Source organism: Notothenia coriiceps, unplaced genomic scaffold, assembly GCF_000735185.1.
Source record: "Notothenia coriiceps isolate Sejong01 unplaced genomic scaffold, NC01 NC01_scaffold00008957, whole genome shotgun sequence".
NCBI lineage: Eukaryota > Metazoa > Chordata > Actinopteri > Perciformes > Nototheniidae > Notothenia > Notothenia coriiceps.
In genome coordinates, this window is record NW_011341658.1 from 49,160 (window position 1) to 65,177 (window position 16,018).

The 16,018-nt window shown below is 40.2% G+C and overlaps 1 protein-coding gene across 2 annotated transcripts; it reads left to right on the top strand.

Annotated features, from left to right (window-relative positions):
- The first annotated feature begins 11,783 nt into the window (after window positions 1–11,783).
- ccdc97 (coiled-coil domain containing 97) lies at window positions 11,784–15,164 on the top strand. Of its 2 annotated transcripts, none has more exons than XM_010770406.1 (6): window positions 11,784–12,449; window positions 12,608–12,784; window positions 13,401–13,560; window positions 14,150–14,238; window positions 14,332–14,521; window positions 14,944–15,164. In XM_010770406.1, exons 1-6 carry the CDS (start codon window positions 12,279–12,281, stop codon window positions 15,147–15,149), a joined length of 993 nt encoding a protein of 330 aa, XP_010768708.1. In that variant the 5' UTR covers window positions 11,784–12,278; the 3' UTR covers window positions 15,150–15,164. The 2 variants fall into 2 exon arrangements, with proteins under 2 accessions (XP_010768708.1, XP_010768709.1); XM_010770407.1 differs by having other exon boundaries at window positions 11,787–12,449; window positions 14,947–15,164.
- Window positions 15,165–16,018: the final 854 nt, after the last annotated feature.

Below are 16,018 nucleotides of genomic sequence, written 5' to 3' on the forward strand. Positions count from 1 at the left end.
GCACATGAGCCAGTTCCCTCTCTTCCCGACCCGTGTGTAGTCCTGTCATCCCTACACCTGCGATGTCAGCTGAGTCAGGCAGGCCTCTATAGGGTGCTCAGCGAGGCTGTGTGCTCTAACAGCCGACCACCCAAGGCACCGTCCAGGCGCCTGTATGCCTTTTACAATCAAATCCTTTAACGCATGCACAGGTGCCATTCAAAACAAGAAAAAAGATAACGGCAACAAGTGGTTGCCACCGGTCGGAATACATTACTCATCAGCATTTCCAATATTAAAAATGAAAAGATACATTACATTAATGAATTTATTACGATGGTTTTTATTAATACTATAATTGTTGAAGAGGACTGTGCTTCCTGTGAAGCATCAGTAGCACGCTTACCCTTGTGAAATGCCCTCTTTCTAGACAGCTTTTTACTGTTAAATACCAATATATTTAATTAATAAGATAAATGTGCTCCTGTTGTAGAATCTAACGACTGTCTACAGGTTATGAGCTGCTGTTTCTAAGTGTACGAGTAAATGCTGTTCATGCGATGAATGTTGTGCAGAGCTCGTCTCGACAGTGAAGCGTGTCTTAGAGCTGGTCGGTTCATGTTTTGCCACGCGTTTAGATGTTTGATCATTTATGGTAATAATATTTGATCTTTACTTGCATTACAGTGTGACTGTTCCTAACTCACATACAGACATTGTACACGCATATATGTTTTTTAAAACGGCGAGATTATGATAGTATATGTTCATTAGTGCCAGCTTATCTATCATTTATTTTAATTTTTGGTGGATGTGTAATTCTTCACATTGCTGCCTTTATATCGTAAATCGTTGTGTACTCTTGCCGACATCGCGAGTTTTCGGTGATATTTCTGTATACCCGTTTTCAGTTTATATGTTTTAGCGACACGCTATCTAGAGCATATTTACACACTCGTCTGTTAATCTTTAGCCTGGATGTAGATTCAACACAATCTGCTTCACTTACTAAGAGTGTCACCACAGATATTGTATGCTATAGTGGAATTAATAATCACCAATAACTTGTATATCTATCTTACAACGCTACCACATACCTCTACTTACTTGTTTATCATATACGAGACAACGGAATAGACAGCTATGACGAGTATCATGTACGTAAAACTCAGCTCTTTCTCAACTACCCACTAACGGACCTACAATGACAGATTCTTAGAAAGGTTCTTACAGAAATGGTTGGTACCGTGCGCGGCGAGGTGTCGGTGGTGAAGAGACTATCAGGTCTGGCAAGTCATCATGCTTGGTGGAGGAATCATACTCCGATCTTTAAAGGTTGTGCTCCGTTGGAGTTCCTGATCAAAAAGTAGTGGATAAGCAGCCTTCAAGATGACGAACAATGACGGTCGCTCAACTGATGGCAGTGATGAACTGGATGCGAATTACGCGGCAAGCATCTTAACTTATCTCCATAATACTTGTTTTTGTCAATAGCATATCTTTGCAACCTATAGGGAGACAGGTTAAGGGGGCCACTTGATTATTTCTTGTTCTTTAGATATACACCTGTGCAATTGTTTTGTGAGTAATAGCTTAAATGTGAATGACATTGAACCTTTTTCTGTTATAAGTGAAACTCTATCCAAACGTCCCACTTGAACGAAGGTTCTTGTAGGTCCAGGGGGCGCGGGTGCCGGGCTAGGTCGATTTGTTGGCCCATGCAAAAGTATTATCGATATGTGGGCCCTCTCCATCTTACCTACACGGAGCCAGGCTAGGGCCAGACAAGCACAATGTCGCTTTAACCTCACACCGTCGCAGCACCCACGCGACGTCCTGTATGTTCGCTTCGTTTTCAATATGACTTACGCTGTACAGCGCGCTATGCCTCTATCTTGTAGGTTCCAGTACTAACCGCTGGGTACAATATCTGTTGGTATCTGTGAGCGAGCGGAGTCTATGTTTCGAGTATTATTGTCTACTGCCAGATCGTTCTACATTCGTACAGTGGATAATTCACTATTTGATTATAAGACTCTATCAAGTTTCTTGCTTCTTGAACAATCGATTCCTCAATATGTCATCTTTTAATGGTGTACATGCTTCTTTTACTTATACATTTATGCATATTTGGGAGCACTTTCATCAAATCTATATTACGAAGTCTAACTTAAATTCTACTGCATCGACCTCTTAAATTAAACATAAGTGAACTTAACACATACTTGATTTCATTTTATAAAATCCTGCTATTAACAAAAAATACAACACATAATCAGGCCAGATTCTTTTTACTTTAAATCTAATATGCATTGTACAGCAGACCCTACGATAAGCTACGAGCGGGTACTCTTAATAGTGTAATATCGGACAACAATCCTGAGAATGGATAGTGACCTCAGGGCTCTTGATGGGTTGCGTGTCCTCAATTCTTTGAGCAGGCCTCGTCCTGTTCTTCGTCTTTTTCTCCTCTATGTGCGTGCTGGCTCTGTGTGATTTCCCAATATTCGCTCTACCTGAGCTTCGCCTGCCTTCAACGTGTATTGCGAGCTCTCTTGCTCAGTCCCCTCTAACCTCACCGAAGACAGGTCCAGCGCCTAGCCTTCTTACAGGCTAAGTCACTGATCAAGTCCTTGAAGTCCAGCCTTGCAAGACTGCAAAGCATTATGGGGGGACAGCGCTGCGGAGCCTGAATATGGATCTGTTGATCCTGGCACCAGGAGGAGGGACAACTGATTTAGTATGAATAGCTGCTAAAAATGTACCTGCATTTATTAAATGTCAGCTAAAAGAGGAGTGAAATGAAAAACCTCTTCATTTTCTGTGAAGATATTAACAGAGTACTTAATGTCAGCAAAACATTACAATTATTATTTACAATGGACTAAGCTTAGCTAACAGACTAATTTCCACCATGGACCACCCACCTTTTCTTTTGAAAAACTGGGTGACATATTGTCGCCCTTTAGTCCCTCTCTCTTGTCTTTCTCTCCTTTCTTTTCTTTCTTGAAAGCCTGACTTTGTGAGTGGTTGAGACATGGCACACACTTAAGTACTAACATCCCTGCTCCTCACATGCTCTCACTCTATGCCAGAAAGAGCGGTGCCGCACAGCATTTGGAGGCAGGACCAAACCATTACATGTAAATAGAGAGGGGTGTACAGAGGCTTTGGATAATTAACTTTTGGCAGAAAAAAAGTGAAATGAATCGTAAGTGTAGTGATTACATTATCAATTTAACGTTATATTAATGTTAATTGTTGATGATTGATGAAAGGTTACTTAAAAAAAATGTTCTTAATGTTCTAAAAATGTTTGGGGCCCCTGTCAGTCACGGGCCCTTAGAATCGTCCTAACCTTTCACCCCCTTACGGCGCCCTTGTCTGTGACTATCCATCCAGGGAATGCAGTGTGTGGAGTCTGTAGTGCTTCCACAGGAGGAGAATGTGTGTGTGGTGGAAGTGGTGCTATTAGAGGTGAGGGGAGGTCATTTGCTGTGTGAGGCCTATAACATTAGCAATCCAGCTTCAAAACTGTTTAATGTATTGTATATTAAGCTGGGACCAGATGCAATTTAATCAACTGCAGTTAATAAGCTAATTTGTATACAGGTTGCATAAGCAGAATGAACACAGGAGAACTACATTAACGGTGATTCAATCTTTACAATCTCACATTAATGTACAATTCCAGCCAAGTTTGACTTTTAGATAAATACAAAAATATAATTGGGTTAGCCACCAGGAAACGGTAAATTGCACACCCATGAAAAATACAGAGTCTGAACTCTAATAAGTAATATCTCCTTATCTAATCAGAGACCAGAGAAAAAGCTTTATTTCAAGAGACCTTCTATATTAGTAAACACTCATATGGTGAATGTTTAGTCTCACCCTAAGCCTTTAAATAAGAAATGAACACCAAATGATTTACAATGTTTACCTGTTACAGTGTATAGACACTGAATTAGGTAATGATAGAACATCCTATCCAAAACCTATTTTCGATAGGGGATGTGAATACACAGAAAAAGTGTGGAGGGACCACTTTGTTTAATGTTTGAGCAAGGTGAAATTGAGTATGAGTTTCATTTCACAGTATGTACTGTCTTGTTTGCGAAGACAGAGATGTTATGTTGTTAGTAAAATTACCTATACTGTGTTTTAAATTCTTTGGATGACTGTGAAAACTGGATTTATGTTTCAGGAAGGGAATCTTTTTTGCAGCAGATTTTACCGGCAAATCTTGCAGAGAAGGAAGCATATTATGTTTAGGACAGAGCGATAAAATTACCAATAATCTGGCACTGAAATGGAAAGTTTAACCACCTAAACTGTATTTTTGCTGTCTGTAAACACATAAGGGTTGGGCACAGACAAAGATAAAGAAATAATTTAATTCATGATGAACTTTTACCTGTGAGAAGCATTATTCACCTGATGCATTACCACCATAACTACACATCTATACCCAATCCTAACCAATATATAATTTCAAGTTGTATAACAATAGAGTCCAAACTAAAAATAGAAGTACAAGAGACTATATAGCAGCTTAGCATGGACAGGTATTTGACAGGATGAGAGAAAATAGGTATGGTCAGAAGATTTACAAATTAGAAAGCATGGATGCCTCAAGTTGGCAGGAAGGGAGAAGATAGGGAGGAGGCGAGATACAGAGGCTTAGGGTGATGGACGGAAGGAAAAATGAAGTGAGCATCAGCGAGATGGAAGCAGTGACTAGATTCGGACAGTGAACCTGAGGAAATGAAGTCAGCGGACTGGAGCGAGACAGAGCAGAGGAGAAGCTGTGTAACACTGCAGAGATAAAAGTTGATGCTGCTGAGAATCATGGCATTCGACTGTTACAGCGGTTGTTAAAGCTAACAGCCAAAGTCTTTTAAATAATATGTCTTTACATGTCTGCTGTTTTTCCCTAAAGTGTCAACAAATTTACATACTAGAGATTTATCCTAGGATGATTATCTTAAATACAATTGCCTGATCATCAACATTTTCAGCCTAATATTTCACATAAGGTCCTCTGTAAATTCATTGAAGGCCACAGACCTTGCAAGAACCATTTTCTTTCTACCATATCACTGCACAGAAGAAAAAGTGCATCAAATCATTGACCAGAGCCTCTCCTGAACTAGATAACGTTACAGCTCACATGATAAGAAAGCCATTCATGTTTACATCTTGCACTGTCACAATCAAGAGCATCTCAGCAACTCACACTAAAAAGAACTAGATGGGAAAAAAAACTAGAGAACTGTCCCATTAATTTCACTGCAGGTAGAACATTATTTTACTATATCCCAAACATGTCACTTACAGTATAGTCCTAGACTGTGTGTTTTAAATTCCCCTTGTTTTCTTTGGTCTGCGTTGTATCGTTTGTGTTTTTTGGTCAGGCACATTTGGGGACAGCTAAGTAGCGCAGCTACGGGTCCTCGAGCTGTTTACCCATGTGCATTTGATGACAGGACATTATTGCGGTTGCATCGTCACCTACATAATTACCATCAAAGAGAGAATGCGTTCGTGAAGAATGTGAGCATATATGTAGATCTTTAGTGTTGGTAATGTTATGAGATTGTATGCATAGTGTCCTGCTGAGTCAGTGTGTTAATTAGTCTATTGATGTCCCGTTTTTATCTGTTATGCTGTTCAGAAATGGAGCTAATGCTACCGCTAGCTAGTTAGCTAAGTTAAGCTATTCAGTGATAGTGTGTGGATGAGATGCTAACTTAGCCTTGATTAGCCATGTGTGTGTTCGCAACGTGTCTAATGTGTTTTAGCCTCAATTAGAATTGCTGTTGCTTATTTTTAATAACCAGAGTATGGTTAGTTATTGTAATGTGAACCTTATTTCTATTTCTGTGTATTTTGCAGAAACCATTCTAAATTCATTCATCAATCTTCATTCAACCATTCATTCATCATTCAATACTGCTACAGCTGTTGTAAGAAGCATTCAATGAATGCTTCTTACAACAGCTGTAGCAGTATTGAATGATGAATGAATGGTTGAATGAAGATTGATGAATGAATTTAGAATGGTTTCTGCAAAATACACANCTGTAACCCGGCCACTTGTAATGTATTTGATCCACTTAACACCTGAGCCCAGAAAATAAACTTGGATTACACTCTGAGGAAGACCTTTACACTTAAAGGGCCAGTGTGCCATAATAAGGGGGATACTAGCAGAAATATTTATCACCTGAAACTTAGAACTGTTGTGTGTTTGTTAGCTTACAATTTGATCTTCATATTTACATGGAGTAGCTCCTCATCCACGGATTCAATAGTTGAACGGAGGAAATGGACAGACCGTACACTGGCTCAAGATAGGACTTTTTCTTGTTTTTACGTTACCTGTCAGCCCAGGTAAACAACACGCTTGTCTGCTGTAACGCCAGCTGCCAACTTAAATGTGCCCTTAGTGTAGTGTTGTAGTAAATGTGGCCTGAGCAAAGCAAAGGTCTTGAAACACACCGAGACGTTATCACAGTTTAGCACTGGGTGGCCGGTAACAACAGTCTTGTAAAGGGAAGGTTTGAGCAAATGGGCCATCTGCAATAAAACGCTAAAAGGTGCCAAATTCTACACTTTAAAAACAGTCAAAGCCGTTTGGAACATCTTTTTTAAATTGACATCCTCCAAACATTGGGACAAATACTGCCTTTGTTCTCTGAAGGAACGTCTACTCAAGTCAAAGAATTCACCATGAAAGCTACACACATTTACAAATCATAGCATGTGTTGGAGGTTTGACTATTATTACAAAGTAGAGATCCACCATTCATTAAATTAAAATGGCAATATAGTCTTTAGTGCAATATTGTAATCGCAGGAACTACAATATTGGTTTAAGGCTCAATATGTGCTCAAATGACCGTTTTGAATGAAGATGCAGAGATATCCTGGCCTACAAAATGTATTCTATAGACTTAAAAAAACATATTTGTTCAGAAGCGATCCTCTTAAGTAATCAAACCATGATTATTTAAACTTAAATTGATTTAAAATGATCAATCTCTCCAATATAGTGAATCATAACACAATAGTATCAGTCCTAAAATCAAAGCATGAAACACAACAACACGTGTCCCACCTTGTCTGAGACTCTGACAGGCCTGCCGCTCTAACTCAAACCGCAGCGCTCTCTCCTCCATGTCCCTGCTGATTGGCTGAGGCCTGAGAGGGGCGGGGTTAATGCGGATGCAAGGCAGGTGTTCCAGCATGGCCATCAAACTAAGATATTAATCTGAATATGTCCAAAGCAGGGAAAAGCCAGGAGCAGGATGTGGGCTGGATGAGGCTCTACGGCCGGTGAACAGAAGAGCGTAATCCTCTGTGACGACGTTGCTATCAATACAAAAAATATTCTTCAAAGCGTTGAAACATGAAAAGAAGAGTTGGGCAAAGTTTCTGAAATCAAAGACCTTAAAAAGAGGCTTCAAAATCTTTTGGGAAAAACCTCCTTAATTACATTGAATGAAAGCATTCCTCACAACAAAGTCCTCCTTCAATGTATGTAATGTTGAAGTAAAAAAAAGTGTATAAATTCAGAAGTACTGCGCTTCTGCTGCGGCTACAGGACTGACTGAGACGCGTGTGTGTGAGAGTGTGTGTGTCAACTGTCTGTGAATCTGTGATCAAGCAGTCTGTACCAGCTGCTGCTGAACTCACGGCTGGACGTCATTCAGACACTGACAGACACAAACAGGCGTCCTGCACGCGAGCACACACACGCACGCACGCACACACACGCACACACACACACACACACACACACATTGTGAGTGGTGCCCCTTTCCTTCTCACCAAATTCCTCTCACTTAGCACTTCTGATCTAAGCTGAGTGCGGTATCAAGGATATGCACCTGTGTGAGCACCTCTCCGCCATCTTGCCTTTGGGCCTCCTAAAATCAACACACACACACACACACACACACACACACACACACACACACACACACACACACACACACACACACACACACACACACACACACACACTATAAAAAGGGGTTATCTGGGACTGATTCCCACGACTTGAAGGAGACTAAAAATGAACTCCATCAAACCGTATTGTGTTCGGTTCACATGTGTTTTCTATTTAAAAAAAGGGTTGTTGTAGTATTAGTATTTGCCAGCAGGTGGTGACATGCCCACATTGTAAAATAGAGGTCATTCCTGTCTAACTGGTACAGTCCTTTGCCTACGTTTCAATTAACTGTCAGTTGTTTACTTACATTAGCAGATATTTAGCTATTGCACTTCTGAAACTGAAATGTAAAAAACTGAAGATCCCTGTGATGTATCCTTCTGAGGAGAAGAAAGGAGGAAAATATTTTCTCCTGTGGATTAAACTTTATCCATTCAGGGGAAAAGGGTTTACACTTGAGGCACCGTGTCCTTTCTCTCTTTACGGCGATTTATCTGGATCTCTTGGCATGAAATCTATATTAATTTGTGCTCAGGAGTGGGCTATAATTGGTCAAATGCATAAAAAACATAACTAAAAGGAAAAAAATAAAGAATAGGGCGATAAATATCACAAAGCATTTCACTCTTTTATAGTCGCATAGCCAAGTTTGAAAGAAATTAGTACAGCATGACCAGGATCGTGAGAAAAAAGTATGCCAAACAAATCGAACTAAATCATCTCTTTATGCTACCTTAAGGAAGTGCAGCTAAAACAACAACAAGTAGAAGCTGTAGCCTTTGAAAAAACATGACTGACAACCCACTCACAAATAGACATCAGGACCCAAAATAAAAACCTGAGTGTTTGTTTAATACAAGGTGTAAATAAGCCTTACATCTGAAGCCAAAACAAACAGTTTTATCCACAGACTGCTTTAGATACACATCTGGAACTCTGCAGAGTTTCATTAACAATGCAACATCCTATGAGGTGAACAAATAAAAAAATGTCTATAAAGTATTGTATTTATAATCACAGACACATACTATTCCTTAGTTTTTCTGCTCCATTGCTTTAGAAATAACATAATGTATGGGCCCATTAAAGACCCTTGTGGGACACCAAATGTAACTTTGCATGAGTGGAAGTGGGTTGATATTTGAGTTTTAAAAAATTGCAGCTCACCATCTTTCCTCTCTCTGACTGGCAGCAGGTTGGGGGCGGGCTGCAGGGACATCTCTTGCAGCTCATTGGCCACGGCGTCACTATGGGGGCTCGGGGTGAAGGCACCTGAATTAGGACTCGCTCCAAACTCGGTCTCCATTATTACCAGGGATTCAGATCGAAGCTTGGACCTAGGAAGTGAAGAAAAACATTGACGCACACTTGGGATGTTGCAAAGCTGAGTTTAAGGGCCACGAGTTTCCATGCACAACAAACAGACACTAATACTGTACTAGTGTAACCTCATAACATATAGGGCCTCTTTAAGACTAGAAATGAGAGAGCATGTCTTCGATCATTTTGCGGGGGTATTATTGTCCTTCTACAATATAGCGTTAAAATGTTCTTTATGGTCCTAACGAAAAAACACTTTAAGAGACAGTATTATTAAAACACTGCAGTTGTTGTTATGGTCCCACCAAAAGCTTATCTGTGACTCAGTTCAAGTCTTAGGCTACTAATGTAACGTGTCTGATATCAGAGCTGACAAGATGAACTCACTCATTGTGCCATGAGACATATCTATTGTATGGAACACTGCACAGGAAGACAAAGGGGGCAACACCGGCTTAATTTAGCCCCAGAATATCCCTGCGTGTTTGTGTTGGAATGTAAACAATGTTTTGAGTGCAGCTGTCATTAAGTCCAGTCGAAGGGGAAAACATGACTCTGCTTTCCGCAGCTTTTTCAGTAGCAAAGCAGAGAGAAAAACCTTGCAAAAATCTGTGTAATTCACGCTGGACATGACACCAACACTTCTTTGAAATGGCCAATTTTGTCTCCCCCACCACCTTTTAAAAGTATGATTTTTTTGTTGGAAAGATTCCATGCACAAAGAAATGTAATAAATAAAGAACTCTTCGCTCAAAAGCAGATCTCAAGAAAAATGTGTCTATTTGCACTTCCTGGGTGTGTATTTCTGTGAGCCTAAGAGGTGCAATTTAGACATGTGACACATTTAATGTTTGTCAACTTTGAATAGAAAATAGAAAAGCAAACATGGCTCCCGCTTTGCAGCAGCAGGGCGGGATGATGGTCAAGTAAGAATCTGAATCATGGATCTGTTGTGGGACAGAAGTGTTTGCTTTGTCATTGAAAAGGCCTGCTGTGTTGATATTGTTGTAATCATGTTGTGTAAATCCTGTATGACAGATGATACATGTGTTGAGTGATATTGTTCTGTAGTCCGTCCGTGTAAATCCTGTTGAATATCCAGGCTGCAGGTGTTGATATTGTCTTTAAGGTTGTAATTAGGTTGTAGCCCCACATTGTAAATCCTGGCTTTACAGGTGTTGCTGACAAATAGAAGGCTTACTTTACTTGTGTATTGCATTTTGTTTTATGGGTGAATAAAGGGTCCTGGCCACTTTTCAAAACAAAGTTATGTCCATGCTCCCAAATGTCCAGCAAATTACTCAGAAGTGGAGAAAAGTTGGAAAAAATACTATAATATTATAAGTATTATACTGTGAAAATACTCAATTGGTGTAGAAGTACCTCAATTTAAGTACAGTACTGGAGTAAATATAGTCGACTTTTCACCAACTTACTATAACTTGTATTGATGTTATGATATTTTTCACGTTAAATATTACCGAGTCAGTAAAGTATGTATCCTCCTGATTTTGTAAAAAATATTAAAACGTAGTAGACTTAAAGGGTTTTAGCTTATTTAAACTATTGCAACACCACTTACGATGGTTTGGTTCATTCAAAGTGAATCTAACTTGCTGCTCTGAGTTTGTATCTTCATGGTTTATTGCATTTATTGTAGGGATAACGCGTCAGCTAAATTAAATGTAAAGTAATACTAATATAGGTTTGACAGTCTACTCTACTTTAAAGCAGTTTCTTAAAGAGAGTTACGCAGCATGCATTAATCCGTTTTATATACGTACCTTGGTATTATCTTTGTTCCTGTATGGCGTCCATGTTATTGTAAATCTCGAACATATACAACCGAAACACTGGCAGAGTTTCTGGAAGCTGACGCGAGAAGTTTGTGCGAAGTCAACTAGGATGAGAACAAACTATTTCCTGTTAAAACTTTCAAAATACAACTCGCATTGTTTAGCCTACTGAATGAGGACAGACAAGTAAGTTAGAGCAATTGTTTTGAAAGCATCGATGTGACGGTGTAAGGCCGCCTCTTCAAAGACATACTGAGACATTAACAGTCCGTGCTATTTGTCAGTTGTTGGTCCGCAACACACTATCTAACAATAAAAAGTGGATTGGATACGCAGATATAAAATGTAAGTCCATGTATTTCTGTGGGAGTGGCTCTTTGATCCTGAGCGCTTCTTGGCTCCGTAGTAAAACATTTACAGTATGTGACTCGCCTGTCCTGCAAACAGAGGATGCACCTCTATTTAGTTTGTTATTGCAAACATTAAAGCATTGTGTTGTTGGGTTAATATTAATCAGCAGCACTAATACAGCAGGGAGAAGGTGGAAATTGAAGATGAGATTAAATGTAGCAGTAGTTTAAATGTACACTATTTGACGATAGTGCTTTACAGAGCAAGATAAGATCATTAAAAACAATAACAACGAGTTAAAAATAACTTAATAAGAAACAAAATCAAAAACAAATTATACAAACAAAACAAAGAGTTACATCACAAACCCATAAAACAATCAAACATGAACTGATTAAAAGATAGCTCTTAATTGTAGCCTACTCTTTTACATTTCTACGGGAGTTTGCTGATCCAAGGGGAAGCTTCTCCACAGTTTGAGGCCACACAAATATATATTTTTAAGCAGTAGGCAGTAGGTCCACTTTCTTCTGTCACAAAGCTACCACCAGATGGCGACAAATTCAACAGCACAGCCTCTTCCGGGCGGAACCATTCTTTCCGTCTCGGGGACCAATAATTTTGACGGACCAACATGGCGGCAAAACATTGCTAATGCTAAACAACTGAAACAAATGTGTGGAATTAATAGTTTTTTTTCACGAGTGAATGTTCACACCAAATTGAGAAAATTTACCAGCACCTTCGGTTTCCACGACAACCTTTTCAGTACAGTATAACGGCCAACAACGGACATAAACGTTAGCTTGTTTAATGCTAATTCACTTAGCTTCCTCTGTAAACACGTTAGAAAGCTAAGCTAACAGTTAACCATGTGGGGTGAAATAGACCCTCCAGTTAAAACACAACCTCATTTATGTGAGAGCAAAGACGAGCCTGAATTACCAGAAGAAAACGGGGTCACATTTTCCCAGATATGTGGCTTTCACCGCCCCGCAGACACACGTCAGCCACAACAACAACAACAACAACAAGACACAGAGGTGAGATATCCAATGTTAAAATGTTCAAAAGCTTTAATGTCAAGTGGCTACTGTGTCGATATGGCAATGGAAGTCTTAAGTCCCAAGCACCCCCAACATCAGCAGCATGACCTGTTTTGTATACTCACTACTTATCATCTTATTTATTTATTTTTCAGCCTGTGAGCCAGGCAGAGTCCACCTGTGTGAATGAAATGGTGGAGGCCATAGCCAGGAGTGGCAGCTCAGTGAAGAGCCAGCAGAAAGGAGACGCTGAGCTGACCCTGGATCAGCGCAGAGAGGAGCTCCTGCAGCAGTACAGGAGCAGACCGCTGGTGTTCCTGGAGAGGTACCATGTAAGTGTTCAAAGTAAAGCTTTTATTGTCATATGCACAAAGCTACAGTGTAGAAATGGCAATGGAATTCTTCTGACCTGGGCTCCTCCAACAATGCAACATATATAATAAAATAAAAAGTCTATATATATGTACATGTAAGTAGAATTTTATATGTAGAAGAACAGAATATGAAAAGCGCACAACGAAAAGTAAACAAACACTGAAATAAAGCGGGTAAAAAAGGCAGAGTTGGAGAGGAGCAAAAGACACGGCAGCCATCATCACCGGCGCTATACAGCTCCATTATGTTTCTATATACAAACGCATTGGTGTGTATATCAGTGGTGAACCGTCAGGGCCTTCCAGAGAATACCCTGAAACACTCAGATAAAACAAACAAAAATCGATTTAATTTTATAAATAAAATGTCAATAAAATAAATAAAAGAGAATTGTATCTGTGTTGTTGACCTGCAATATTACAGGCGGCGGCAGGGGGGGGGGGGGGTGTGTGTCTACAGAAGGTCCAGTTGTGATAGACACGGTTCGCCACTGGTGTATATATACTTGGCAGCAGCTGAAAGGAGCTATTAGCTTTAAGGTTAAACATCTATCTACTCTTCACCCATTTCTAGGTGTGCCTCAAGCCCCAGGACCTGTCAGTGTTTGCCCACGTCAGCTCAGATCCACGGGTTCTTCACTACGGCAAAGTGATAGAGAGACGAGCTGCAGCGTTCACCAACAGGACGAGGGTTCGAAACCAGCGCTACGCGGCTCTCAGGGCCCTGCAGGAGGGTAGGGCCTTCTTTAGTCAAATGGAAGAGATGATTTGTTCATTCATTCAAGTTCAGACCTCGCAAGTACAAGAATCAATAAGACAGGCTAGAAAATGGACATTGATTAACATATGCTTCACCTGTTTTCTTCTGGGAAACTCAAACATGTATAAAGTGGGTTATGCTGCAATCCATTTTTTGTTTTTTATTCTCTAACCTTTTGGATTTGTAATTTGTCAATGGCTTTTTGAGTCTGAGAAGATTCTGTCACTTGTTGTAGTTTTTGGTAAAACAAATTAAATTAGATTTAATTGTCAATGTTTTAATAGTATTCATTTAAACTGCAATATTCCAGGGAAAGAATAGATAAACATATTTGTGTATATACAGCATATATGAAGTCCTTTGACAGACAAACAAATCCCCAGTTCAGACTTTAAAAAAGATAGTCTCGGTTCTACTTAGTGAGGTTTAAAGACATCTTCTGCTGAGATATCTGCTGCCACCCCGAACATTTCTATCAGTCTTGTATCCACCATATACCTGATGAAGTACATTACCTGTGCGTTAAATTAAGATGCTGTCCTCTTCTGCCCTCCCTCTTCCAGGCGGAGAGTATTTTAGTGACGAACAGATGCGGATAAGGGAGCCGCTGCTGTATGAACAATACATCGGCCAGTACCTGACTGATGAGGAGGTGAGAGCATGATGCAGGGCGGTGCTGGGAAGTTCTATTTCATAATTACCTTCTTTTTTTTTTTACATCATTTCCAAACGACTTGTGTTCCAGGTGCTGGCGCGCTCCCAGGAGTCCATTCTGGACGATGCACAGGGGGGCCCGGTGGCTCCAGCAGGAAACAAAGGGGGGCTCACACAACTCCTCCTCAACTCCTACCAGGAGCGTCTGATCCAGGACCGCCTGCAGAGGGAGCAGGAGAGAGAGGACGGAGCGAGGGAGGAGGACGAGGATGAGGAAGATGGTGAGAGAGGCTGGTGTTATAATAATAATAATAAAGCTTTATTTATATAGCACTTTTCATACAACACATGCAGCTCAAAATCACAAGTTAAAAACAAACCCTGACCTCTGATCCGAACACCAACGCTCTATCCACTGCGCCACACGCCACACTGAATCGATTCAACAATATAAAATATAAAACCCCATAAAACAAAGTGAACATATAGGCACTACAGAAATACAAATAGATTAAGACCTATAAAATAAATAAAACAATATAAAAGTAGGTAAATAAAAAAGACTAAAGGAACATTTAAAGTGGGGGGTTGTTAAATAAATGTGGTTCCTGTGGACTGAAGTGAAAAGAACCCTGTTTCTGTTGTCTTCTTCTCCCGATCCTACTTTGACTCACTAAGTCTGTCTCTCTTCTCGTTCCTACGGAAGTGATCACCGCCCAGCAGAAGGACTGGGAGCCCACGGCAGAGGAGAAGGCTCTGCTCAGGGAGGAGTTCATCGGTCAGATGCACCAGCGCTTCCTGGATGGCAAAGACAAGGATATCAACTACAGGTCAGCCATAACGACAGCTCACATCTATGCTATGTTAGGGCGCCATCTGCGTTACACAACAGGGAATAGGGCGTCATAGTAAGGAAAGAGAAAGAGGCTTTATTTTACAATACATTTTAACAGGAAGATGTTAGTAAATGAATACTGAAGGTTATCTGACACTATGAAAAAATGACCTCAAATAGATTTAAGAGAGGCCATGTGATCAGTGTTAACTCTAAAGTGGAAACAAACTAGAAAGTGGTTATGGGTTTAGAAATTGCGTTACTAGGTGATACGGAGCGGATTTGGACAGGCATACATCCAATTATTAATAATAAATGTAAACATTGTTTTGTCTGTTTTTCTATTAATATTAAATATATGCACTGAAGGGTTATTTAGATTGTTGATTATTTGTAAGACTAAGGCCCAATCCCAAACCACGCCCTACACCTACACACTCCCCCTCCGTGACGGAGTGAACTCAGTGGAATGACACTCGCAGCTCAACGAGGCTCCCTCCTGTCAGATGGAGGGAGTAAATACAGCGGCAAGCTTTGGGGCGGCCTCCCCTCTCTCCGGCAAAAACAGGAAAAGCCGTGACTGTATGTAACAACGGTTTCAAATCAGCATCTCATAGACAAAACATTAAAATTAATAACTCAAATAGAACTCCGAACATCTTCCATTGTGTTTTGTGTCTCTTTTAGTTTTAAACCTGATGTTTATAAGCTTCTTAGTTTTTGCGACAGTCTGTAAATATTCACAACTTTATAATAAAATGCACACATTTACCTTTTTCTAGACTAAACACAGGTATGATCCTAAGTTAAAAACATATGAGGTTATTAACATCGCAGTTTATCAGTGGATGTTTGCTGGAACTACTTGTTAACAGCTTGTTTCCTGACGGACACACACAGCGTGACTCCGGTCAGGTAGAGACCGGTCTCAAGTCAGCGCCGC